Source organism: Gossypium hirsutum, chromosome A10 (assembly GCF_007990345.1).
Source record: "Gossypium hirsutum isolate 1008001.06 chromosome A10, Gossypium_hirsutum_v2.1, whole genome shotgun sequence".
NCBI lineage: Eukaryota > Viridiplantae > Streptophyta > Magnoliopsida > Malvales > Malvaceae > Gossypium > Gossypium hirsutum.
In genome coordinates, this window is record NC_053433.1 from 117273511 (window position 1) to 117300117 (window position 26607).

General features: G+C 32.3%; 5 protein-coding genes across 6 annotated transcripts; 3 read left to right on the forward strand and 2 right to left on the reverse strand.

Annotated features, from left to right (window-relative positions):
- The first annotated feature begins 7527 nt into the window (after positions 1–7527).
- LOC107943760 (protein EARLY FLOWERING 4) lies at positions 7528–8179 on the forward strand. The gene has a single exon (XM_016877553.2). The coding sequence runs from the start codon at positions 7610–7612 to the stop codon at positions 7934–7936; it is 327 nt and encodes a 108-aa protein (XP_016733042.1). The 5' UTR covers positions 7528–7609; the 3' UTR covers positions 7937–8179.
- Positions 8180–10248: 2069 nt separating this feature from the next.
- LOC121207880 (protein EARLY FLOWERING 4) lies at positions 10249–11002 on the forward strand. Its single transcript, XM_041078384.1, has one exon. The coding sequence runs from the start codon at positions 10422–10424 to the stop codon at positions 10737–10739; it is 318 nt and encodes a 105-aa protein (XP_040934318.1). The 5' UTR covers positions 10249–10421; the 3' UTR covers positions 10740–11002.
- A 216-nt stretch (positions 11003–11218) lies between these two features.
- Positions 11219–14398, reverse strand: LOC107931852 (peptidyl-prolyl cis-trans isomerase CYP19-4). 2 transcript variants are annotated; one of them, XM_041078385.1, is made up of 8 exons: positions 14082–14398; positions 13945–13989; positions 13749–13821; positions 13104–13151; positions 12973–12996; positions 12034–12216; positions 11790–11865; positions 11219–11430 (listed from the first exon to the last, which is right to left on the reverse strand). In XM_041078385.1, the coding sequence occupies exons 1-8, from the start codon at positions 14157–14159 to the stop codon at positions 11292–11294; spliced, it is 666 nt and encodes a 221-aa protein (XP_040934319.1). In that variant the 5' UTR covers positions 14160–14398; the 3' UTR covers positions 11219–11291. The 2 variants fall into 2 exon arrangements, with proteins under 2 accessions (XP_040934319.1, XP_040934320.1); XM_041078386.1 differs by having other exon boundaries at positions 13926–13989; positions 14082–14301.
- Positions 14399–16187: 1789 nt separating this feature from the next.
- Positions 16188–19323, forward strand: LOC107931804 (phosphoinositide phospholipase C 2). Its single transcript, XM_016863742.2, has 8 exons — positions 16188–16734; positions 17094–17290; positions 17481–17616; positions 17695–17895; positions 17980–18173; positions 18334–18595; positions 18681–18767; positions 18838–19323. The coding sequence occupies exons 1-8, from the start codon at positions 16438–16440 to the stop codon at positions 19138–19140; spliced, it is 1677 nt and encodes a 558-aa protein (XP_016719231.2). The 5' UTR covers positions 16188–16437; the 3' UTR covers positions 19141–19323.
- Positions 19324–23339: 4016 nt separating this feature from the next.
- LOC107931847 (putative serine/threonine-protein kinase-like protein CCR3) lies at positions 23340–26156 on the reverse strand. Its single transcript, XM_016863803.2, has one exon. It carries the CDS (start codon positions 25918–25920, stop codon positions 23497–23499), a length of 2424 nt encoding a protein of 807 aa, XP_016719292.2. The 5' UTR covers positions 25921–26156; the 3' UTR covers positions 23340–23496.
- Between the last annotated feature and the right edge of the window lie 451 nt (positions 26157–26607).

The window sequence follows — 26607 nt, forward strand, 5'->3', positions numbered from 1 at the left end:
TTAGAATATATCAAGAATCAAAGCTATCCCGAACAAGCGAATGAGAACGACAAAAGAACAATCAGAAGAATGGCAGCGAGATTTGTTCTTGATGGGGATATCCTGTATAAAAGAGGAAAGGATCAAGTACTTTTGAGATGCGTGGATGACGTTGAAGCCAGAAAGATACTTGAAGATGTCCATGAAGGAATCTGTAGGACACATGCCAATGGTTTCAGTATGGCCAGAAAGATTATGAGACTCGGTTATTACTGGTTGACGATGGAAAGCGACTGTATTAGTTTTGCCAGAAAATGCCACAAATGTCAAATCTACGGCGATAAAATTCATCTAGCCCCTTCGCCCCTTCACGTCATAACTTCTCTGTGGCCTTTTTCTATGTGGGGCATGGATGTCATAGGGCCTATTTTCCCGAAAGCTTCTAATGGACATCGATTCATTTTTGTGGTCATTGATTACTTCACAAAATGGATAGAAGCCGCTTCGTTTTCCAATGTGACCAAGACTGCAGTTTGCAGGTTTTTTAAGAAGGAAATCATTTGTCGATATGGTTTGCGTGAAAAAATCATTTCAAATAACGCCATGAATCTGAATAACAAGATGATGAAAGAAGTATGCGAGCAATTCCAAATAAAGCATCATAACTCCTCGCCCTATCGCCCAAAGATGAACGGGGCTGTTGAAGCAGCCAATAAAAATATTAAAAGGATCATTGGGAAAATGACTGAGACATTTAAAGATTGGCACGAGAAGCTTCCATTTGCTTTGTTTGCATATCGCACATCGGTACGAACATCTACAGGAGCAACTCCCTTCTCTCTGGTTTATGGAATGGAAGCTGTGCTACCTATCGAGGTTGAGATCCTTTCTCTACGAGTCTTAATGGAATCAAAGTTAGAAGAAGTAGAATGGGTACAAGCTCGATATGATCAGCTGAACCTCAATGAAGAAAAGCGTCTCAGGGCAATTTGTCACGGGCAGATGTACCAAAAAAGAATGATAGCAGCCCATGACAAGAAGGTACGACCAAGAGAATTCCATGAAGGAGAACTCGTGCTGAGAAAAATTCTCCCGATACAAAAAGATCTGCGAGGGAAATGGGCACCAAACTGGGAAGGACCGTACGTCGTAAAGAAGGCATTCTCAGGAGGAGCTTTGATCCTTACCGAGATGGATGGGAAAGAGTTGTCGAATCCAGTGAACTCAGATGCTGTGAAGAAATATTATGCTTAAGATAAAAACCCGAAAAGGGCATCTTAATAAAAAAAAAGATTAGGATGAAAACCCGAGAGGGCGTCCTAATGAAACAAACCTGGCGGACGAACGATAGGTCAAGCAGTGAGGCTACAGTATTTGAAATATTTCTGAAATTATTGGCATTCAATAAAAATTAGATTTTTAGGATAAATTGAGAAAAAAATAATTTAAATATAAAATGATACCAAAAATAAAATATCAAAATAAATATAATTTAATGATTAAATCATAAATCAAGCTTAAGTAATTAGGCATATAAAATAAGATTTATAAATAATTTACTTATTTTTAATATTTTTCATGTCTATTTTATAATTTATGTTTAGGATTGATGTCAATTTTATTCAAAGTTTCACTTTCAACACTATCCAATCTTTGATCCTTGAGGTCAAGGATCCTTCGACGAGGGAAAATTTTCCTTTTTTTTTAGTGAATTACAAGAGTAATGAAAAATTTGAAATGATAAGTGCGATTTAAATTCAAGTCACACTTAAGACGGTAAACATCATGATGATCAGTTTATTCAGACGAGGGGAGTATTTGTTAAGGGATAGAATCATAAGCTGAATTGAGGCGACTTGTTACCAACCAACCAAAAGGACTTTCCTAACATCTCCTTCCTCGTATCTTCGACAAATCTGAGTACATCGAATATATAGAAATAATGTTTGTTATGGTCACACGAATATGATCCCAAACAGAGTTAATCATGTCTACAATATATCTCAAAACATCACCTTCAATATTAGACCAATTTGAGACATTTGCAAACTTTTCATTCATGGAAAGCTTTTAGGGTTTGAAAGGAATTTATGAGTTTGATTAGAGACGGCCAGGCCAGCAAAGGTGTTTAGTTTTGTACGGTTTACATTAGTTTCATGGAGACCTGACCAGCAACTTAATTACAATGGGCTGATTTGAACAAAATTCGAAAATCGAAAAAAATACCAATGATTAAACTGGTTTATAATTCTTTTAATACTTTTCAAATTTTTTATAAAATTTTAATTATTATTTGATTGATGGTACAACTATTTTAAATGAGTATCAGTGATTTAATTGATTCGACCATCAATTCTATTATTGAAACGCTTTATATTCAAAGGTAAATAGTGGCCTTTTATTTTTAAACTAAACTTTTAGATTTTTTTTTTGCAAAAAAAATACAATCAATTAAACTAAAACAAAGGATTGTTTGTAAATAATTGCAACCCTTCCTCTTTCTTTATAAGCTATTTTAGCCAATCTATCGACTTCTAAGTTTTCTTCCCTAAGGATGTAATCGATTATCCAATTCGCCTGAGGAGCGTCGACCTAGAAAACATTGATTCTGAATCTTGAATGGTTTTAATAGCTTCCAAACTATTTGTGAGAAACAGAACATTGATAATGGCTATGTATCACAAAGAAAATAGAAGAAAAATAAAGAACTCACCGATTTTATGTAGAAAGCCTTACGGGGAAAAACCACGGATAGAGGAGAAGATAATTCACTATGTCGAATTCAAATGATACAAGAGGAGTATAGACTGCGTCTATTTATAGTTTTAAAACATCTTATTCTAATAAACATCTAAAGGAAATAGTGTAGTAAGGTTGAAAATACCTTATTCAAATCAACATCAAACAGAAGAAAGAAACTTTTATTCGGATTTCTTTTGTACAGCCTGTGCTCTTGTAGGTTCCCCTATTTTACTACTTGTATTTTTAAAAAAAATATGAATTTAGGTAACATCTTTAACCGATTTCATTCTTTGTTTTTGTAATTTCTCACAAACATTTTGAAGTAGTAGTGATCTTCAAACTTTGGAGAGGCTTCCTTATATACAACATCAGCAAGGGTAGTTTTGCCTATCCCACCCATTCCCCATACTCCTATTATACGACTGCCTTCTTGATCAATCAATCTTAGAATCGTCTTTTTCTGATCATCTTTTCCAACCAATTCTTCGGGGACACTTTCAAACTTTTTTATAACATATTCAACAATATCCTTAATTGACTCAGTTTCAGGTCTAGCAAATAACACAAAAACAAACATTAAGGGTAGGTTTGGATAGGCGATTAAGTGAAGTGCGGTGCAGTGTATTTAGCTTACTTTTTGTCTCACGCTACAGTATCGCTACAGTATCTAATCTCACCGTCACCGTTATTTTTACACTAATCACAGGTAAATGCACCGCCCATCCAAACCCACCCTAAGTATATATAAAATCTAAAACAAAGATAAGTCAAATATAAAAAGATGAAAAATAAGTAGTTGCCTATCGAATTTGCATCCTTTCTATATGCCACCCTTTTAATTTACAAACTTCAGCGAAGGCAGCTTGCTATTGCTGTACTTGATATAGCTTTTGGTAAAATTAATGGATTGGCGTTATCTTTATACAGTTTTGTTAATTTATATTTGAATAAGCTGCCATTTAGTGGCACCATTAGGCAATAGGTCGTGCTTCAACCTTTGAACCACAAGTAAAATTTAGTAGTACTTAGATCAATTATACTTACTTTTATGAGTAACCTTATAAAAAGAATAATTGATGAGCTATAAAAATAATATATTTTAATCACATTCTTAATGAGTTTTTGGATGATTAATTATGTAAATTAAAGAATTTGATGCTCTTAATTTTTTAAATTCGCCTTTCTATACTTAAGAGAGCATTTGGGAGCGAAATGAGCAAAAAACGAGCCAAAATCGAACAAATAGAACTGTTTTCAGGAGCCACGCGTTCAGGAATCTCCACACGGGCTGGACACACGCCCATATGCTAGCCCGTGTCGATTTCACAGCATGCTTCCCAAATACACTGAAAAACCCAATTTTTAGGCTTTCTGAGCATTTTAAAGTCTATAAATACCCATTAGAAGAATACATAAGGGAGCAATCAGAGAAGATCGAAGAAAACACTCGAAGAACACTATCAGAATCAACTCGGAAGTGGATCTCCATTGAGATTGTATGAAACATGAATATTATCGTTTTCCAATAGTTTAATGCCACATCAGCAATTTCATCCTGAATTTCAGGATTTAATTTTGCTCATGATGAAAATCCTAATGTGACATTAAATTATTGAAAAAAGAGATATAGATAATGTGGTTTCACTGTTTCATAGAATCCTTTTCCTATTTGATGTAGAGATTGTTGTTGATTTTATAAACTATGTTGTTCTGAGGTTTTTTTTTTTGTAGTATTTATCTGTCAATACTTATGTCTATACATATTTGGGTAAAGGCATGAGAACCTGACTCTCCAAATACACAAATAATTTTAACATATCAAACACATATTTTTATCAACACTCACACCCGAATTCAAATAATATAATTTAGATCGAAAAAGAAAAACAAATGCTTAAGTTTCTTTTTTGGCTGCTAGATTATAAAAATGTACAAAATATCACCCAACTAATCGCATTTGTCTTTTTTTTCTTTCAATTCCATTAACTGCCACTAAATTTTGTGACAGAAAGATAACGTAGTAGCTAGTTCTAAAATTGACATAATAACAATTTTAACGTAGCAATTCTACTTGCATTGTCATTACTAAAACGATCATAACCTGACATCTCAAACTCAAAATAACACGTTTCAGCATGTATTATGAATCAAAGAGACAACTTCCATCGATGAGCAGATAAACAACTTATACATACCCAAATCCCATCTAAAAATATATTGTAAATTGACTGATTTTCTAGACTTGAAAAGTGTCAGCTTTGATGAATTTAAATTATTAAATTTCAACTGATTTGTGCAATATGAATACTGAATCAAAATCAACAAGACATAAAGGCAAGAAGTGTCCAAAGGGATGCAAAAGAAGATGAACCCATTGAGCATGTTCTTTTCTTCTATCCATTTACAAAAAAAAGAGGTGTGGGCAACTTCTAGTCTCAATTATATCGCAATGAGAAATTGCTTTCGGAATTTTCAATGGAAGGGATCGACACTTTTTTTTTTCTTTCTTTCTGAATTTTGGTTCTTTTACCACAAGATCTCTTATTGTGGTCCTTCATTGGTTTATTTGGAAAGCTAGAAATGAGTTGGTTTACAAATAATGTTGAAGGGGGATCCCATCAATGTGCTTTCCTACACAAAGAACAAGCACATAGACAAGCAACTATTGCTAAGTGTTCACATCAAGAGCACTGCCCTTTTTACTGGATTTTCTCTTTTTCAATTGAGTGGAAAAGTGTCATGTAATTTCAATTTAGCATAATATTAATTTTAGCGTACAAAATTTATAATTTATCAATTTAATCATTATTTTTAAATGAAAATGCTGACAGTATACATATACTTAATGCTGATATAACATTATTTGTCTTATAAGACATGTCAACAAATTATTTAAATTTTTTTGTAAAAATATTCAAAAAAAAAAAAACAATTTCAACAATTTTTTTAAATATTCTAGTAAGTACATGTAGATCGTCATGTGGACTATCATGTGTAAAAATTTAACGTTTTAGTCAATATTTTCATTGAAAAACAATAATCAATTTTTTTTAAACATGATAGTTAAATTCAATTTTTTTAGGTTAAAAGGCCAAATTTAAAAGGATGAAATTAGAAAATGTCATTGAAGGTTAATTTTTTTCAAATTCCTATTAAATAAAATAAGAGATTATTTGCAAGTCAATTTAAACAAAATATATTTTCTGTCTAAAAGAAATATTTATTAGTATAAGATATTTAGCATCTATTAACATAATTCATTTTACCTATAAATTTGGCCTATAAATAGGTTATACAACCTTAGAATAAACGCTCATTAAAGATTAGAACTCATAGCACTTTTTAAGAATTTTGTGTTTATGTTTTAAGGATTCGTTATATTCGAATTTCAAGATTTAGTTTTTATCTCCATCTTTTATACTCTTCATTCTTTTGCCATTATAGTAAAATCATTTTTGCTCGCGGTTTTTATCCTCTTTTGAGGGGATTTTTCACACTAAATTTGTGTGTTTAATTTCTCAATTTTCTTTCAATATTTTTAGTTATTCGTTGCTTAATCGAGTTTATTTCCAATAGAAGTATTAATTTCAGTTATCAATGGGAAAAATGCTTAAATTCAACATTACTATTTTTATTTTTGTATTTTCTTAAGAAAAGTAGTACCAAAATTATAATCGAAACTAAAAACAATGAAAAAAAATAAAGGAATCTAAAGAAAAGGGAGAGGAAAGTCAAAAAGAAAGAAAGTAGGAATAAAAAAGTGCATTTTTTCGATTGGGAGATATTTATATTCCAAAGATATTTTTCTGCCACCTTTACTCCCGTTTTCCTTTTTTAAATAAAAAGTACAGGCCTAAGATATTTCTTATGACCTTTATTACCACTCTCAGACAAGGCGCGTGTTTTCACCTATCCACTTATTTGAGCTCTTTATCCGCACTACATGGGTCAACATCTATGTAAATATTTATTGTAATGGGATTCTACGAGATTTATTTAAAATTTATATTTAAAATTAAAAAAATGAAAAAGAAACACAAGTCATCATTGATTATATTACATAAAATTTTATTTGAAAAATATATGTTTATTTTTTTAACGGATTCAATAAGTTTCAACACTTAACAAAGAAAGAAAGAAATTAGTTGCGATTATAGAAAAGAAGATGCGTCTTCTTTCTCTTTCATTAACTGGTTGAACATGTTCATGGTTGCCAGCACAATTTTTGAAATTTTGATGTGATTTCACCGTATGGATTCAAGATTTTTTTTTTGTTTTTTAACCAAGTAAATTTAAAATGGATTTACATGATCCTAATAATAAGATCCCACCTTAAATGTCACGTATATATAAACTATAAACTTTGGTATAAATGAATTCAAGGTCCTTTTTTTTGTTTTTTAACCACAATTGTAGACTTGAAATAGATTCATGGGAACCTATTATAATAAAATCTTACCTTATACGTCGCCTACATATAAACTATAAACTTTAGTATAAAATATTTTATTAAGTTTATGGTAATAACAACTTAATTTAAAAATAAAAAATTTATGATTTAAAATTAAAAATTTAATCTAAATATTGAAACCTAATCAATTTTTTAAGAAAAGTGAAGATTCGATTAATGGACTCAAAGTTGTGTTGAATTTTATTTATGCATATAGGGAAAGGTTTTAATCACACTCGCTTTGGTCGTGCGTGAAAAGGAGCTTTCTTCAAAGTTCCACCACTTTCCATGGTGTCACCCTACCCCAGTCCTCCAACAATATATATAACCCCAAAACTTCCCTCCCAAACCTCATCACCATAGCCATTTCTTCTCTTACATGCAAATGTGATTAAAAAAAAAAACCCCATCAAAAAACCAAAAGAAAGAGCAAAAACCATGGCCAACAACCCTAGAAACAACGCCAACAAGAAACTGAAACATCATCGGAACCAAGATTCCGACGACTTTGACGGTAACCCCGAAGCATGGGCAACGCTAGACAAGAATTTCAAGCAAGTCCAGTCGGTTTTGGACCGGAACCGGATGTTGATCCAACAGGTTAACGATAACCACCAATCGAAGAACCCCGACAACATGGTTAAGAACGTTGCATTAATTCAAGAACTTAATGGGAACATATCCAAGGTTGTCTCACTTTACTCTGATATGTCTTCCAATTTCTCCACTGCCTTTCATAACAATGGACACCACAAGGAAGGCTGAAGTTTATTATCGACAATAATAATAAGGACGATGAAGAAGAAAAGTCTTCTTTTATATGTATGTTGTTGTTCTATAATAAATACATGTCCGGTTCCTTTCAGTTTGGTTTGGTTTTTGCCGATTTTTTTATCTCTCGTGCTTTGTACTGATTTGATTCTAGACTATAACTGATCGGACATATATTTGTTATTAATGTATTGTATTTGTACGAAAGGGTTTTAGATGAATGGTTGGTGTTGATTTATTTATGTTTTGTATTTTCGAATTATTTTATCAATTTAATTTATATATGTTACATATCGTAATCGAACCAATTAATTCCATTGTCAAAATCGATTGATCAAAGTTGGGGTCTCATGCAACAAATGACCCAATAAAGATAAATCCATACAAAGAAGAACTAAGTTTAATAACAAGTAGCGGTACGATTCACTCTTTAAGGCAACAAGTGAAAAACAAAAATGGATTATTTTCTTTTATATTCCTTATGTTTTTAATTTGATTCAATTTAATCATTATCCTCATCCATAATTCGATTTCTTATTGAATTTAATTTTTTATATGGTGATTTAATATTATATATTAAGGCTCTTGCATGTTCTTTAGTACTTAACATGGACTTGGTTTATTATATATTTTGCATGATTTTTTTGTAATTATGACATAATTACATTGACTTTTGAAAAGAAAAAGTCAACACTTTATGACATATAATGTAATATTAACAATAAGTAATAATTTATATAGTATAACTTGTTAGTTAAATTGGGACAAATTGTATAAAGGTCTTTGTATTCCCTTAATTTAGAAAATTGTCCCACCCTGGTCTTTCGACTTTTTTTAGTTCACTTTAATCCCCAACACTTGGAAGCTTTCCCAATTTAGTCCATGAATTTGGCTTCCATTAAAGTTTGATACTTTGGAACATTTAAGATTACATCACACCATCACTTGAATTTCTATGTAATAATGTGACACGATCTCAAAATATCATATCATTATACATTAATAAAATCTAAATTCACCGATCAACCGAGAAAAGTTGTCAGATTTCAAGATTGGTGCAAACCAAAAAAATATATCAGCCAAAAATACATAATACATGGACTTTTATAAAAATTAAACCTTTAATTTGGATATCCAAAAGCTTTTATTTCTTTCCTCAAATTCCCAAATTGCAACAAAAACTATTACCTTCACTCATTATTTTTTCCTACAAATTATCCTCAAAATTTTCAATTTTTTTTAAAAAAAAATCTTATCTTTACATAAGAATCCATACCTTAACATACCCAAAATGCAAATTGCTATTTTATTTCTCTTTTTGTTATTTTTTTTCTAAAAAAAGTACTAAAAATATAATTAAAAATGAAAAAAGGACCAGAATCTAAAAAAGGGGGAAAAAAAGAGGAGAATAAAAAAGTGCACTTTTTAAATTGGGAGATATTTATATTCCAAGATATTTTTCTGCCACCTATACACACTTTTGCCCTTTTTAAAATAAAAAGTGCAGGCTAAGATATTTCTTATGAGCTCTCATTATCAGTCTCAGACAAGGCACGTGTTTTTCACGTACCAATTTTTTTATATATTTATATTTCCAGTATTTTTTTAATTCATTCCAAAATAAGTTTTTTATATTCTTGATTTTATATATTTATTATATATTTAAAAAATATATGCAAGACAAGTTTAAAATAATTTTATTTTTTATTAAAATTATAAATTAAAAATAATTTAAAAATTATCAATTAAATTTTATTATTAAATATTTAATCTGAATATTTATTAAGAATAAAGTCTATTATACAAATTAAATACATGAGTATTATATTTTATTTAGTAAAAGTAAATTTATAAATTATCATTACATTTTTAGAAAAGTATTTAGTGAACTTAATGTGATAATGTAATTTTCTCAGATTTTAATCAATACCTTCCAATATATACTAAACGTTAAAAAGTAACTTTCCCGACAATCACATCTCCGACAATCACATTCTGAAGAATCACAATATATTAAAACCATAATATGAGAAAGTACCAAATTCTATCTAAATTTAATCGAGACACTTATGACTTTATGCGAGAATAAAAGATAAAAAAATAATAATTTTCAATTTTTTTGGTAAAATAAAAAAATCCTTTTACTCAATAGAATAAATTTTTTAAAATATATTAAAAATCCTAATTAATAATTATTATATATTTTTCACGAACCGTTTAAGGCGAGATTAACTATTAAGGCACGTGATAGTTCTTACATTTTACCTTGGATAAATTTTTTTTATCACACTCGCTTCTGTCGCGCGTAAATAAAGCTTTCTTCAAACCTTCACAGCTTTCCAATGGCGACCCAACCCCAATCCTTTCAACAATTTATACCCCCAAAAACCTAAAACATAGTCTTATCATCATCATCACCATAACCTTTTTCTTTACATGCGAATGTGAAAAACTCCATTAAAAAAAGACCAAAAAAACCATGGCCAACAACACCAACAAGAAACTGAAACATCACCGGAACCAAGATTCCGACGACGGTAACCCCGAAGTTTGGGCAACGATAGACAAGAGTTTCAAGCAAGTCCAATCGGTTTTAGATCGGAACCGGATGTTGATCCAACAAGTCAACGAGAATCATCAATCGAAGAACCACGACAACATGGTGAAGAACGTAGCATTAATTCAAGAACTTAATGGGAACATATCAAAGGTTGTTTCACTTTACTCTGATTTGTCTTCAAATTTCTCTACTGCTTTTCAGCAACAACATATCAATGAACATCCCAAAGAAGGTTGAAAGTTTGTCATTGAGAATAAAAAAATGGAAAATAATGATAATATTAATAAAAAAGGGTCTAAAGTACTCTTGAATCTTTTATATATTTATGTTTATCTGTTGTAGTTTGGTATTTAGATTTTATGTTCTTAGATAAATTGGTTTCTGGTTTTTGTGTTTTAAGAACATGATGTGTTGGGTTTTATAGGGTGTTGATGTTGGGATTTTATGTTTCTGTTTTACTATGTGGTTTATAAAAATCAGGTTGCATTTTATCCTTTTTATTTAAAAAATTAATTTATTTGTACCGATAAAAATTAATATCCGTGGGTACTTCCTTGACTAACAAAAATCAATTTTTAACAGTAAATATGCGTGATATTTTTAATAAAAGAATCAATACGGGAATTATTTTACTCATATTTTGGTAAAAATAAGTAAAATACAATCTAGCTCTTAATAAGTAAAATACTACCAAAAGCCACATTGGATGGCAAAACTGACCGGAAAAAATTATCAATTAAAACAGAATCTAAAAATATGCATTTAGTTTGAAACAAAGTGTGTGTGAATTTATATAGGCATTTCGCCACTATCTACAATGACAACTTTAGCTTTTGGTACCCCACTTTGTCTTCCTTGAGCTTCAATCTTGAAGACAATATCCATTCCGGCGATCACCTTGCCGAATACAACATGATGACCGTCCAACCTTTCATAAATCAACGGCATGCATGCGTGCATGTCAGCTCGGGAAAATCTCATACGATCATAATGTTAATGTGAACTATGAAAAGTTCGTGCATGAAAAATAACATGATCGGAGTTTAATATTTGACCAGTCACAAGATAAGAAAACCGATGTTGCCCAATTCCATGTCTTTCACAAGGGAGAAAAATAGTAAAAAGCTATAGTACTTGAACTCAGAGGTTAGTGTTGGGTAGTGAAACATGTCCAATGTTTGGAGTAACATGCTCTCATCCCTATATATGAATATGAATCGGACATAGATGACAGATACGGATAGTTTTAGTAACAAAGATAAAAAAGTTCAGAGAAAAGGCAAATACCAGCCGGTTGTTATGGTTGTGATGAAGAATTGTGATCCATTGGTGTTTGGTCCAGCATTGGCCATTGAAAGCCGTCCTGTTCATAATGAAGATAATAGAAAATGTAGACAATTAATAATGTACTTCTTACCAGCCTTGCCGATTTGTAGTTCGAGTTTACTGTCCCACCAATGACTAGGAAAACCTCTTAATAGAAAGAATGCATCGAAGGAGACTTATAAGCTATACAAGGATCGTAACTCACCAGGTCCTTCATGCTTAAGCTTGAAATTCTCATCGGCAAACCTTTCACCGTATATTGACTCTCCACCTCGCCCGTCGCCACGAGTAAAGTCGCCACCTTGGATCATAAAGCTTGGGATAATTCTATGAAACGTGCTCCCTTTGTAATGGAGAGGTTTCCCACTCTTTCCGGCTCCTTTCTCCCCTGTAATTCAAAGAATGAATATAAGTAGGCAGCTATAAAGTAGTGAGTTTTCATGGTTAACTAATCAGAACTAAAACAAAAAAGTTGAGCACCAATATTGAACTAAAGATCTACTCTTCAATCCATTTGGCAGCAATTTCAAATCCCACATGCTATGTTACTTTGATTCTTCATCAACACTTGTGTCCAACACATGGATATGGGATATGACCTACAAAGATCCTTCAAATACATGAAAAGACTAAGAAAAACTAACCATACCCGTGCCAGATTCAGGTAAACCCAAGTCCAAGTAACATATCCCACGTTATATATATATCTTGGTATTATCATCTAATACATCTAAACTTTATAAGACGACTTTTACTCGATATTTGTACACGTAGTGTTAAGGCATGTCATGGGACTCTTGAATAACGGTTTTCCTCCTAATAAACAAGGTTTATACTTTCATTAACGAGCTGAACATCCAAAGATGCAAATAGACAGATAAGATACTTAGAATGTTCGGGTCAAGAAGATATTGAAGCATATACTCAGATCCAGAAAAATGAGGCCCAGCCATTGCTAAATTATGCAAAAATAAGTTGCTTTTATAAGTAAAAATACATCTATAATAAAAAGATTGTCACTTTATTATACAATACAAAAATCACTGCAACTTAGTGCCTGCTCCGTGCTTGCGAGAAATAAATCACATTACTTCGAGCACTAAAAACATATAACATAAGAAGGGAGCAGATGTTACTTATTTACCTGTACAAAGGGCACGGAAGTTCTCTGCAGAAAGGAAACAAAAGTTATGATTCGTAACAACTAATGGGTAATTGCACATTGTTTCCATGAAAATGAAGGTCAAAGAACAGCAAAATTTCTGAGCTATTTACCTGCAGTTTTAGGAACGGTTTTGCCGAATAGGCCTATGACTATTCGACCTGAAAGCAAAAACCAACCAACATAGTTATTGTATCTAAGAAACCTTCTAAGCAATAACAGTGTGGGATACAAATTTACTGTAAAAAAAAAGAGGGTAAAAGTACTATGAAGACTCTTGTACTAAGAGTCAGATTGCATTTTGTCCTCTTTACTAAAAAAAAAGGGCAAATTAGCCCTTGTACATAAGATCAAAGAGCAAATCGACCTTTTTTACTAAAAATTTCATCCATTTTTTAAGTAGAAAGGGTAAAATGAAATATGACTCCTTGTACAAGAGTCTCCATGCTAGTTTTACCTAGAAAAGCAAGAAAACGAAAAATTCGACATTTAGTCCTCCTATCATTCCAATTTTTCCAACTGATGATTGCATGTTTTGTTTGTAAGACCCTAAATTTATATAATTCAACAACAGAAAAAGGGACTACTTCAGAATGATTAATACAAACATTGGATAGTGGGAAATTTTCAATTTTTAAATGATAAAAATGAAAACTTTACAAAAAAAGGGAAAAAAATTAAAAAAATTTCCTTTTAAAGTACACTAGCACAATAAATACCACTATTACAGAAAAAAATATATCAAACAAAAGCCATACCAGCAGATTTTCCATCAATCTGAACATCAAAGTAAACTTTATGCGTAATTTCCTCTGAATCATCATCAAAACCCTAAAATCACATTAAAAAAGGACAAAAAAACCCCCAAATTCACTTCAATTAAATAAACATACCCTATAGATCCATAGATTCAAAAAAAGAGAGTAAGAGTTTACCATAAATGAATTGACAAACCTGACTAAGCTTAGGCTCTGGAACTCCAGCATCGCTAAATCGATTCTAAAAAAAAAAATCAAAAAAGAAGGGAAAAAACCCTTTTTTTCAAATTTTTAGGGGTAAGGAAATAAAAGAGGAGAGAACAATAAAGGTACCTGAATTATAGCTAAGGTTCCAAAAAGAACTAGAAACCATAACACTGCAACCGAAGCCAATCTCGTTTTAGTGGCCATCTCCTTGCTTCTGGTTTTTCTTCAGAAGTATTTCAATGGCGAAAATGGTAGAGTGTGTGCATATAACGTATAGAGTTTTTCTTTTCCCTGTTGGGGAATTTCAGTTGAAAACCGGTTTATTGGGCTGCTTCTGTTTCATGGGTAAATTATACCCAGGGTACCAAATTATTCAAAAACTTTCATTTAAATTATTAAACTGTTAAACTCGTTATTATATAATTTTTTTGTTAGCATCAATTACAATAAACGAAAGCACTCATTTCTTTTCTCTTATATAATTTACGAATCAATATGGTGTTACTCACTAACAAAATTTCAACTCTATCGAGTGAAAAAAATTGCTAGAGACCTAATCGTTTTAGGAAATAATGAGTATGCTTCGAAGAGTTTTTCTTTTTGTCCTTTAATATTTTGATAAAAAAATTCAAAATATACACACAAAAATAAAATTTTAACTTTTCAATTTCATCATTTGAAATCTAAAGTTGTCAATGGATTAAATTATTTGTGTAAGTCTAAAGACTCGTCTGAACCAAAAGATTAACTTAGACAAAAATATAAGCTCATATCTTAATCAAATTGGGATTTGGGTAAATTTTTTTAATGTTACTTTAAAATATTTTTAAAAAAAACTACCTCACCCCGAAGCTTAAATCCAAATATTCCATGACAAAAGAATATAAATATGCATATATACAATTAGATAAAGAATATGTATGCTTTAAATGCACTAGTCTGCCGGTTGAGTCTTAACTCGATTGACATGGGTATTATTGTCAATGCAGGAGGACGTGGATTTAAATGCGCTGAAGCACATTATCCTATTATTTATAGGTTGGGAAGGGACTATGGATGATTTTAGACATTGTGTCGAAAAGAACATATATTATCAGAACCTATAACAAGATTGTTCAAAAAAATTTTGCAGTAATCCTCTTCCAACGATAGCTTATATTCTAAATTTTAAATTTCAAAATATTTTAATTAATCATTATCGTCTCAATTAAATCCTTTTACCATCTTAGTCATTAGCTTGTATTTAAAATTTTAGCCCATATTCTGCTTGAAAATCATTTTCTTTTCCCAAGTAGCTTGTAGTGTATTTAAATCACATGGACCAAATTAAATACACTTTAACATTTATTATATAAATAATTTGGATATAGTTTATTTTCAAAAATCTGTTTAAATATTTTCGAAATTAGTTGTCCTTTTTAACTTATCAGATTCAAAATGTTCATATACGATAAGTACACATGTGTTTACAATTTTATCCATATTTTTAAATATGTATCGGATCATATCTGAATTGACATTTTAACTCTTAAAGATAGCTAAGATAATAGAAGGATCTAATTGATATACTAACAATACCTTTAGGACTTAATTAGAATCTGACTGAAAGTTTGGGGACTTTTGATAGAATTAACCCTAAAACAAAAATGCATCTTTAGTAGACTATTGATTTGAGAAAACAAAAAAACAGCCAGCAATGGCATAGCCTTCCCGCCATTAGGGTAAACTTATTACATTAGTAACTCTAAAGTTGGTTACTCCACAATAAAAATTTGATTAAATCGGTCAATCTATCATTAAATAGTAATAGAATACTAACGTTATATTTTTATGTTAGCCACTCTAAAATTAAGGTAAATTACTCATTAATCACTCTAAATAAGGATCGTTCTTATTTCAGTCACTCAGAATTTTTTTGTACAAATGTATCATTAGTTTCCAGTTACCATTTAATGGTAGACTGACCAATTTGATTAGTTTCTTTTTTAGATGACCAAATTAACAAAAAAGAAATTTACAATAACCAAAATAAGAATAACCTTTATTTAGAATGACTAACGGTGTAATTTAACCTGAGTTAATAACATCCCTTCATTTTTATTTGTCTTAGAAGGAAAAAAATTAGCCATATTTTAACAGGTTTCTTCACAATTTTCGGTTTCTCTTTCCCTATAAAAATTTCATTGACTAAAAAACATGTTGGATTGAATTTTTTAGCAGTCCATGTAGACATTTAGATAAAAAAAAGATGTCCAAAGACCCCCAAATCCTTAAAATTTTCCAAACATCAAAACAACAATGGCAATATCAGCTGTCAAATATTGGTTCATCACCACCCAAGTATTTAGAATCGATTAAGAAACACCCCACAAAGGCCACAGACACAAGACTCAACCATCCCATAACATCATTTGCATGTTGTCTTCTTGTTTTGTTTTGTTTTGTTTTGGAGACATTGTAAGAGAACAAACAAACAAACCCAATGTCCAAACAATCTTATAGGGTTTGCCTCTGCTTTCGGAGGAGGTTTAAGATGGCGGTTGCACAAGCACCAGAAGATGTCAAAAACTTGTTTGAGATGTATTCTGAGAATGGGTTAATGAATGTTGATGGATTGCATAAGTTCTTAGTTGAGTATCAAAAAGAAGATGAGACTACAACAGATGATGCTCAAAAGATTATTGATGGTTCGAAACATTTGCCTAAAAACGGTTTACATGTTGAAGCATTTTTTAGGCACCTCTTTAGTGATACTAATTCCCCTCAAGTTTCTCTAGGGGTAACAATTTCTCTCTCTCTCTCTTATTATTATTAGTTTTAATTCGTTCATTATCATTATTGTTTGAACATTTTGAATAGACTTAAGCGCATAATCTTTAGAGATTGAGAGGGCTACCATTAAAAATTGACATAGCTGATGGAATAACCTCATATCGACATACATGGACCAGTTTTTAACAATAAAATTAGATGAAATTTTTAACAGAATGACCAGTTTACTCTTTGATCTAATGTAAATAGATTAATTTTTCTCATATTATTAGTGGAAGGACAAAATGCAATCTGACTTTTCACGGTACTTTTATCTACACTTTGTGCTATTGTTGTTTATGTCATGTTCATGTCCTTGGTTTTCAGGTACACCATGATATGAATGCTCCTTTGTCTCATTATTTCATATTTACCGGTCACAATTCTTACCTTACCGGGAATCAACTCAACAGCGATTGCAGCGACGTCCCCATCATAAACGCACTTAAGAGAGGTGTGAGAGTGATAGAACTTGATATATGGCGGAATTCAGAAAAAGACGATGTTCATGTTCTTCATGGGGGGTAAGTGTAAGCATTGCCCGTTTCTTATCTGCACTTGCCGCCATCGAAAGCCAAAGAAAACATCGAATTGCACATGACGTAGCTTAAAAATGGTTGCTTGTTTATGTCGCAAGGCATCTTGCACATAAGCATTTGTTGCTATTGTTTATGTTTCGTTACTATAACTACTTATAATTTTTCTTTCATGTAGGACTTTGACAGCTCCGGTGACGCTCCTCAAATGCTTGAGTTCTATTAAGGAGTACGCTTTCGTTTCCTCGGACTTTCCTGTCGTAATAACTCTAGAAGACCATCTCACTCCGGATCTTCAGGCTAAAGCTGCCAATGTGAGTGTTGGTGCTTTTCAATGTGAATGTAAAATTCAGTATTGCCATATCACTTATGCTTCGGTGGCTAATTTCTAGATGATCACCCAAACGCTTGGAGACATCTTGTTTACTCCCGGCTCGGAAGTCTTTAAAGAATTCCCTTCTCCGGAGACATTAAAGAAACGCATAATCATATCTACGAAACCACCAAAGGATTACACAGAAGCCAAAGAAGATAAGGATAAAGAGAATGATTTGAAAAGCGATAAGGCCGACGATGAAGTGGCAACGAAAAAAGTAAGTTCCTAACCTTAAAAGTAATGTAATTGATTACAATGTGCTTGCTGATGTTGTGTGTTATGTACTACTTCAAAATGGCAGGCCGAGCCGCACGAAAACAAGCCAAAGCAAAAAAAGGCACCGGAATATAAACGTTTAATCGCCATTCATGCTGGGAAACCAAAAGGTGGATTAGATGAGTGTCTAGAAGTGGACCCCGAAAAAGTGAGACGGCTTAGCTTGAGTGAACTAGAACTTGAAAAAGCTGCAGAAACTCATGGAAAACAAATAGTCAGGTAACTCATAGCAATACTAATAATACATGTTCCAAGTGATCTAACTAGTATAAACATTTATCGAGAGCACTATCCGTTGCTTCACTGCTTCGATCGAAGTACTATACCCGATAAGCAAGATGTAGACTTTCTTTGTTCTGATGTCTCTGCATTGTTACAGGTTTACACAGAGGAACATGCTTAGGGTATACCCGAAGGGCATACGAGTTGATTCTTCCAATTACAACCCGATGATTGCGTGGTTGCACGGAGCTCAAATGGTCGCATTTAATATGCAGGGTTGTGATAAACATTTATGGTTGATGCACGGAATGTTTAAAGCCAACGGGCAATGCGGATACGTGAAAAAACCCGATTTCCTACTAAACACTAACGAAATCTTCGATCCCGAAGTTAAGCATTCAGAGAAAACGATTTTGAAAGTGAGTGTTTTGATTGCCATGTGAACTGAAATATATATTTAATCTTCAATCAATACTTATAGTTAGTTGTTTCTTGTTTCAAAAGGTAACTGTCTATTTGGGTGAAGGATGGTATTATGATTTTGATCATACACATTTCGATCCGTATTCGCCTCCGGACTTCTACGTAAAGGTAAATTTCATATACGTCGAGTTCCTTGTAACACAAGCAATCTTCGGATCAATAATATCTATTTCTATAGGTGGGGATTGCAGGGGTTCCAGCAGATAAACAGATGACGAAATCAAAGATAGTAGAAGATAGTTGGGTGCCTAGTTGGAACCAAGAATTTGAGTTCCATTTAACCATGCCTCAACTAGCTCTACTTCGGATCGAAGTCCACGAATACGACATGTCCGAAAAAGACGACTTTGCAGGCCAAACATGTTTACCGGTTTCCGAAATAAGAAGTGGGATCAGAGCAGTTCCGCTCATGGACAAAAAAGGCGACAAGTACAACAATGTAAAACTTCTAATGCGGTTCGAGTTCACCAATCCATCATAACTCATTTCAAAAGGTTTACCTTTATGTCATTTACTGGTTTTTGAGAACCGCTGTGAAGTTATGTGATACATATTGTAATACACAATTTTGTTGACAAAGAAAAGTGAAACTAGTTTTGTATTTAGCATGGTGATAATGTGTTTTTGAAAGAACAAAATTATTTTGAAGTATTTTTAATTTTTGGCGTAATGAATTATTCAGCTCTTCAACTTTACAAAAAAGTTATTTTAGTTTTCATTTAATTTTTCTCCAATTTTAGCCCTTAAAATTTTACATTGTTTATCACCCAAAAATAGATAGAAAAGTTAATATTTGTTAACTTTATTGGCGTGACAGTCCACGTGTATATCACATTACAAATTAATTATTTTTTAAAAAATTAAAAAAATATGTTTTATATTTTTAATAATTTTTGTAATTTCTTTATTTTTAAAAAATTTAAATAATTGTTGGTAACAAACATTAATTTTTCATCCATTTTGAGGTAATTTGACAAATATCATAAGTTTAAGAGTTAAAAGAGACGAAAATTAAATAAATAACTAAAATAATTTTTTTGTAAAACTGGAGGGCCAAATAAGTCATTGTGCCTTATTTAAATACCAATTAAAGTTTAAAAACTTATTTGGATGTAATGAAAGTATGATGGCTTATTTAAATAAGGGTAAACTATATCAGTAGTCACTAAACTATGGGTAAGTTTTTGTTTTAGTCATTTAATTAAACAAAGTTACAATTTGGTCACTGAATTATTTAAATTTTTTCATTTAAGTCATTGAACAATTCAAAAGTTTTTATTTAAGTTACTGGACTATTAAGTTTTTTATTAAAAAAAGTTCCGCCAGCGAGTTCCGCCAGCGAGTTCCAAGCAACAATTCGATGATCTGTACGGTGGATCAGTATCCATAATTTAATAACTAATAATATAAATTACCTTTTAAATAAAGTAACAAAGTTCAACAACTTATTTAATATATTAACCTAAATTTATTTTGGATATAAATTAACAACCAATTTGCTAATAAAGTCATATATATATATGTATATATATATATAAATAATTCATTGAGGTCTTAATTTTAGAGGTAGGTAATGATCAAATCAAGTATTTATCAGTCAATATGCAGCCCTTCAAAGTTTTCAGTATCTTGAAAAACAAAAATACCTTCGTGCAAATCCAAAACTTTATTACCAAAATCCACTGTTCTTTGATGTGGATTTAGTATAATGAAATAAGAGGTGAAAGCGGAAAGACGGAATTAAATTATATATTTTTACGATAGTAAAAATAGTAATTTTATTGTTTTAATAATTTATATATTTATAATTTTTCAAATATTAAATCAAATTTTTATTATTTTTGAAGAGTCAAAATGTAAATTTACCATTACTAATTTAAAATTTTATAAATTATAAAGAGATCTAAATGAAATTTTTTTCATTTTAGAGGATTACGAGGCCATATATAAATGTGCATAGAAAATGGATTAAAATTTTGAGATGTTAAATAGTTATTTAATTTAATATTTGTAATGATTGATTTTTATGTTAATTATCGATACAATTGTGAGTTTTAGTTTAATATATATATGGTTAATATAATTTTTAGTCTCTAAATTTGATAATTAGGTCACTTTACTTTGGTGTTTGTACATTTTTTGCCGACTTTGGTATTTAAATTTGACAATTAAATCTATTTTAGTCATTAAATTTGAATTCCATTTGAAGTGGCACAATCTCTGCCACATTATCAAACTTTTACATTTATCAAGTGTTGAGGTGCCATAGTTATAAATGTGTCCATGTTCTTCAATTGGATCATTCTTAGCCTCTATACTTTTTGAAATTCAGAATTTTAGCCTTAACGCAAACGACAGTCGTTAAATCCATTAACTAACTTTTTGTGTTTAATATGTAAAAACAACAAACTGAAATGACATTACACATGCTACAATATATTTGCTACATTAAATTTTAGAAATAACAAAACTTAAAGAATATAAAAACTATTGTTTGATCGGGATAGAAATTTTAAAATTAAATCAAATTAAAAAAATAAAGATTAAATCCACAACTTACACATAGTACAAGGACTAATAGCAAAATTTAATCTGAAAAATAAAACTCCAAATCTAGGCGGAAACATGTAGTGGCCTTAGTCTCCCAAAATGAAAATTTCTCTATATAGACTCTTCAATTTTTATGAAAATTTCTCTATATAGACTCTTCAATTTTTCCGTCATGTCTCATTAAAAGAGACAATAGAATAATTATACACATAATTACCATTCACGGAATTGACGTTCTTGATAAGCTCTATGAATGGTGGACACATGTATTATTCTAGTCTACTTGCTATACTTCATAGTCCCACACGCAAACTCCTTGGTATATGCGAACTGGGATCGCGAATTACCCTTGCGAGCCCCCACTACGAGACCTGCACGCATCCAACTATAATGGTTAAATTCCACTTTAACTTCTCCAAAAATTCATTATTAATTTCTGGCCCAAAAAAAAACTATTTTCTAGCTAAACCCCCCCTTAAATCTAGGTCGTAGATTTGTCTAGTGATAAGGACAAACAACTGGGCTTTATTGTAATGACCAAGCCAATTCTTCTAATTATTCAAAGTCAAAGACCTTTATCTAGTTTTCATTAAACACCCCCCCTTTTTTTTATGTAGCTGTGGCCCCCAACGTGCTATTTTTAAAAAAATAAAAATAAAAAAATGTGTGAAAAACAGCATTTAATTAAATTAAATTCAGTGAACAAAATTTGACAAAATCATGGAACCCATCCATTTTTGGGCACTGAAATTCCCAATGAATCAACCTCGAAAGCTGGTGGTCGATGCCAATTTGTAAAAGTTTCAAACCACATGCCCCAAACTCAAAGTCAAGTTGTTCTAATCAATTATTTATTGTTTGGTCCAATTTCAGTTTTAGTCCCTCTATTATACGTAAATTTGGTTTTAATCTATTTTCATTTGGTTTAATTTTATCTTATTTTAAGCGTTTGACTGAAATGTAAATTTATTATTGATTGAATATGATTTTTATAAGACCTTGATTGTATGGTAGAATAGCAACAAAAAATAATCACAATCATCACTTTCATTGTTGCAGCTAAGTATGCTATTAATTTGGACCTGCTAATAACATTATAAAACAAAGAAGTTAGAAAATTCTTTTAGGAGAACGAGATTATATTGTAATTTTTACGATAGTAAATATGTAATTTCACCATTTTATTAGCCCATTTCTTTATAATTTTTAAAGGATTAAATCAATTCTTTATAATTTTTAAGGGGTCAAAGTGTAATTTGATAAGAACTATCATTTTCATCTCATTTTACCCTCAAAATATAAAAGTAGATGATCAAAGGTTCTATTTACAATATCTCTTGAGTTATAATTGTTTTCTCACTTTGGCGGCCAAACTATTTTTGTTTCACTTTTAGTACACGAACTATCACTTTTGTCCAATTTTATCCCAAAAATTATTTACATCCAATAAAAGTATGCCACATGTCAAATTTTTATTACCACTTTTTCTTTTAAGTTAACCTGCAATGAAATTCAAGTATCAAATAGAGACAAAAAAAAAACTTATGTACCAAAGTGAAAAAAATATATATACTTCAAAGGTCAAATCATGAACTAAGCCCATTAAATTACACAAATTAACTCTCAAATTTCGATTTAGTGGAGTGACTAAAACCATAATTAGATCTTATCAGTTATCTTTAAAAAGATAAACCACACTAGTAGTCTCTCAACTATTAACAAAATTCTTTTTGGGTCATCCAATTATGAAAAGTTACAAAATTACCACCCAACTATTGTAATTTTTTTATCACCCAACTATTCAATTTATTCTTTTCTGGTCACCAGTTGGTTAGCGTGAAAATAAAAATACTAAAAAAATCCAAGATAATTGGGTGACCAAAAAAGACAAAGTTGAATAGTTGACTATTTTGTAAATTTTCATAGTTAAGTAACAACAAAGAAATTTACTAATAGTTAGATGACCATTTTGTAACTTTTCATAATTAGGTGGCCAAAAAAATTACTAATAGTTGAATGGCTAGCAGTATAATTTACCCAAATTTAAAAAACTAAACATTATCTTATGAAAAATATATATATACCCAATTCCTAAAACAACAAAACAACAAAAGAGAGTGACAAAGCAAATTGTGAGGCAATCAATTTCTCATTGCTGTCAAAAGTGTTCACAAAATCCTTACACTACAACTCAATGTTAGATAATATAAAATCTTTAAAATATAATAAAAAAATTAATTTTTTTTCTTTGGGTGTTTTTTTCTTCTTTTTTTTTTTGGAAAAATTTTCACTCTGAAACAATGGAGAATCCACCACTAGAGATGCTATCATAGTGACTGCCATTACAGACAGTCACTGCCCTTTCCAAATTAGAAACAATGTCACCAATTGTTGGTCTTTCTTTCCCTTCTAAATTCACACAATGCATTGCAGTATACGCCATTAGCTCCACTGCTTCGCTTTCGTTCATCTCCGGCTGTCCGACTCTAACATCCAAAACCTTACCCAATTCACCCGCCATAATCGCTGGCACCGCGAAATCGACTAAGCTTATTGGCGTCCCTTCATTTTCATCATTCTTGAATATAGCTCTTTTACCTGTTAGAAGCTCTAACATTACTACTCCAAGCCCGTAAACGTCGCTTTTTGTTGTTAGTACATTTAGGCCGTAGTACTCCGGGTCGATGTAACCCACTGTTCCCACTGCTTTCATCGGCCGGTAATCTTTATCAGATTCCGGTCCCATTAATGAAAGTCCGAAATCCGAAACCCTTGCAGTCCAATGCTCATCAAGCAATATGTTGGAAGACTTGATATCTCTATGGATTATTGTCGGAACCGCGTAATAGTGAAGGTATTCGATCCCTCGAGCCGCATCTAACGCGATTTTGATCCGCATTTTCCATGAATTCAACAAACTACTCGATTTTTCGACGTTGTATTTATCGTGTAAATGGTTATAAAGTGCGCCGTTCTTCATGTATTCGTAAACTAAAAGCCTTTCGTCCCTCTCTTGGCAATAGCCTACAAGCCTAACCAAATGCTTGTGATGGAGCCGGGATAAAAATGCTAACTCCGATTCGAATGCGGTCTCTTTCTCTTGGAATTTCTTCGTCTTTTGACCCGTTTCGCCTCGCTTGATCGCCACCTCACGACCGTCGAATAATTTCCCTCGGTAAACAATGCCGAAGCTGCCGGCTCCGATCTTGTTTTCAAGGGCAAAATTATTGGTAGCTGCCGCGAGCTCAACTAAGCTGAATTCCTCAGCTCTGTCAGCGTGTTTTGATGATGATGTCCCGCTTCTCTGTCGCTTCATTGATCTCGAACCTTGTCGTCTGATCGTCAATGACCTTGATGGCGGACCGCTGTTCGAACCCGGACCGCTGTTTGAACCGGCTCGAGTAATTGTTGGCTGGACCGAATTATGTACCTTCTTTTTCCCAAAACAAACACCTGTCCATAAACAATAAGCAATAGTACAAATCCCCATAAAACCTCCAATTGATCCAACTATTGCAAAAGCCAATAACCCTCTACTCAACCCTCTAGACGTCGTCGACCGCCGTGAAACCTCCGGCGGCGGCGGAGATGACGGCGACGGGGATGGGTTGGTGAAGTTAAAACAGGGTGATGGTCTACAAATGTTACGAGAACCAAAACAAAGCCTATTTGATAGAGGATATGACCCACACTCATTACAAGAAGAATCAGTGCAAGGACCTGGTAAAATCTCAGCTCCCAAAGGTAACTCATTAATGGAGGAATTTGAACTCGACTGATTCAACTCAGGCCAACCAGGACCCCAACAAATTATTGAAAAATTCCTTGTTGTCAACCCACAAGTGAAATTCACACCAGCAACAATGGATTCAAATTGAATCCCTTCAATGGCAGTTTCATTCATAGAACCCCAACAAACAACTGTACCATTTGATCTCCTAATCCCACAGCTAAACCCATCACCCAGAGCTAACCCTGAAGCAAAGTTCAACCCTTTGTTTGAAGGAACATCGAGTTGACCCGTTGAGTTATCTCCTCTGCAAACCAACTCACCTTCCGAGTTAACCCCACAAACATGGTTTGCCCCAGCTTCGATGTTCTCCATTGACATGTTCCCGAATTGATTAACTCGGGCTGCCGCCATTGAGTTACTTCCCCAACAGGTTACTCGTCTGTTTTGACTCAGTACGATCCCACATGTAAACCCGAACCCGGATGTGATTTTACCCATTGTGAGATTACTATTGGGTAACTCTTCAGTATTGTTCCCCGTTCTCCAAAAAGTTACCGGCGGTGTATTGTTCATCGCTGTAGCGCAAATCAGTTCGTCGCCGACGGAGAGGGATTGAAGGAGTACGGTGTCGTTATTGTAGAGGCGTTTACTGGGTAAAGACTGGATGGTCGTGTCCCAACAGAGAAGGCTGTAACCGCCGGACCGGATTGCGCAAAAGTTAGTTCGCCCACCGGCGACGGCTGAGTAAGAGACGTTAGGGGAGATTGAGATGACAGCAGGGGAGGAGGAGAAATCACCACCGGCACGGTAGCAGATAATACGCTGATTCGGCTCCGCGGCTACGATGGCACAAACGGTGGCGGTGCCGTATACGACGGCGAGTGTAGAGCCGGAACCCAATGCATTAGTTAACGACGGGAACGAGAAAACGTTAAGGAAACTGACGGCGACAAGGAAAAGGAAAGTTTGTTTCGTCATTTAAAGAATTCAAACTTAACGGTGGAAGAGATGGCGGCGGTTCTATCCGTCAGCTTCATTTGGCGAGGGAAAAATCAGAGGCAAAAGGGAAAGACTTTCGAAAACTGAAAGTTCAAAGTTTCAGTTTTTTAAGTGCATTTTGAGAATAATGGAAAAATAGGCTGTGTTTGGGAGCTGAGAATTTTAATTAATTAATTAATGAAAATATTAACCGCCATTTTTTACTTGCCATATTCGAAGATACTACCATTTCTTCTCTCATATAATAATATATCCACTAAATTAGTTGAATATTTCTAAAAAAAAAATTAATTGATGAAATAGGTCGTTTTTCAAAAGAGTGTGTACAAACTTATTCAGTTAAGTGTACTTTATTACTAATTGTACAGAACACGCACCAGCTAGACATGCTTTTCATGTTATATCAGTCGGAAATTTAGTTTAACGTGTTTTTACACCCTCTCTTTAAAAATAACTTATTTCTTTAAATTTTTTAAAAATTGACCTATTTTGTCAAGTAATGTTTTTTAGCATATTTGGGCTAATTTAACCTAATATATGTAATTAAGACAAGCTGAGCATGAATACCATAAAGCTCAAAATCGATTTGATATTTAAAATTCAATATTTGATTCGAGGTTGACCGAGTATTTATTTATAAGTTCAATTTAACATAAATTAAGTTCA

Bases quoted from the DNA above. Each gene is read 5' to 3' on its own strand.
- LOC107931847 (XM_016863803.2), bottom strand. From the start codon at position 25,920: ATGACGAAACAAACTTTCCTTTTCCTTGTCGCCGTCAGTTTCCTTAAC.
- LOC107943760 (XM_016877553.2), top strand. From the start codon at position 7,610: ATGGCCAACAACCCTAGAAACAACGCCAACAAGAAACTGAAACATCAT.
- LOC107931804 (XM_016863742.2), top strand. From the start codon at position 16,438: ATGTCCAAACAATCTTATAGGGTTTGCCTCTGCTTTCGGAGGAGGTTT. The intron at 17,291-17,480 runs GTAAGTGTAAGC...TCTTTCATGTAG, and splicing joins GTTCATGTTCTTCATGGGGG to GACTTTGACAGCTCCGGTGA. The intron at 17,617-17,694 runs GTGAGTGTTGGT...GCTAATTTCTAG, and splicing joins TTCAGGCTAAAGCTGCCAAT to ATGATCACCCAAACGCTTGG.
- LOC121207880 (XM_041078384.1), top strand. From the start codon at position 10,422: ATGGCCAACAACACCAACAAGAAACTGAAACATCACCGGAACCAAGAT.
- LOC107931852 (XM_041078385.1), bottom strand. From the start codon at position 14,159: ATGGCCACTAAAACGAGATTGGCTTCGGTTGCAGTGTTATGGTTTCTA. The intron at 12,997-13,103 runs GTAAATAGCTCA...TCCTTTCTGCAG, and splicing joins AACCGTTCCTAAAACTGCAG to AGAACTTCCGTGCCCTTTGT. The intron at 12,217-12,972 runs GTAAATAAGTAA...TTTGAATTACAG, and splicing joins CTTCCGTGCCCTTTGTACAG to GGGAGAAAGGAGCCGGAAAG.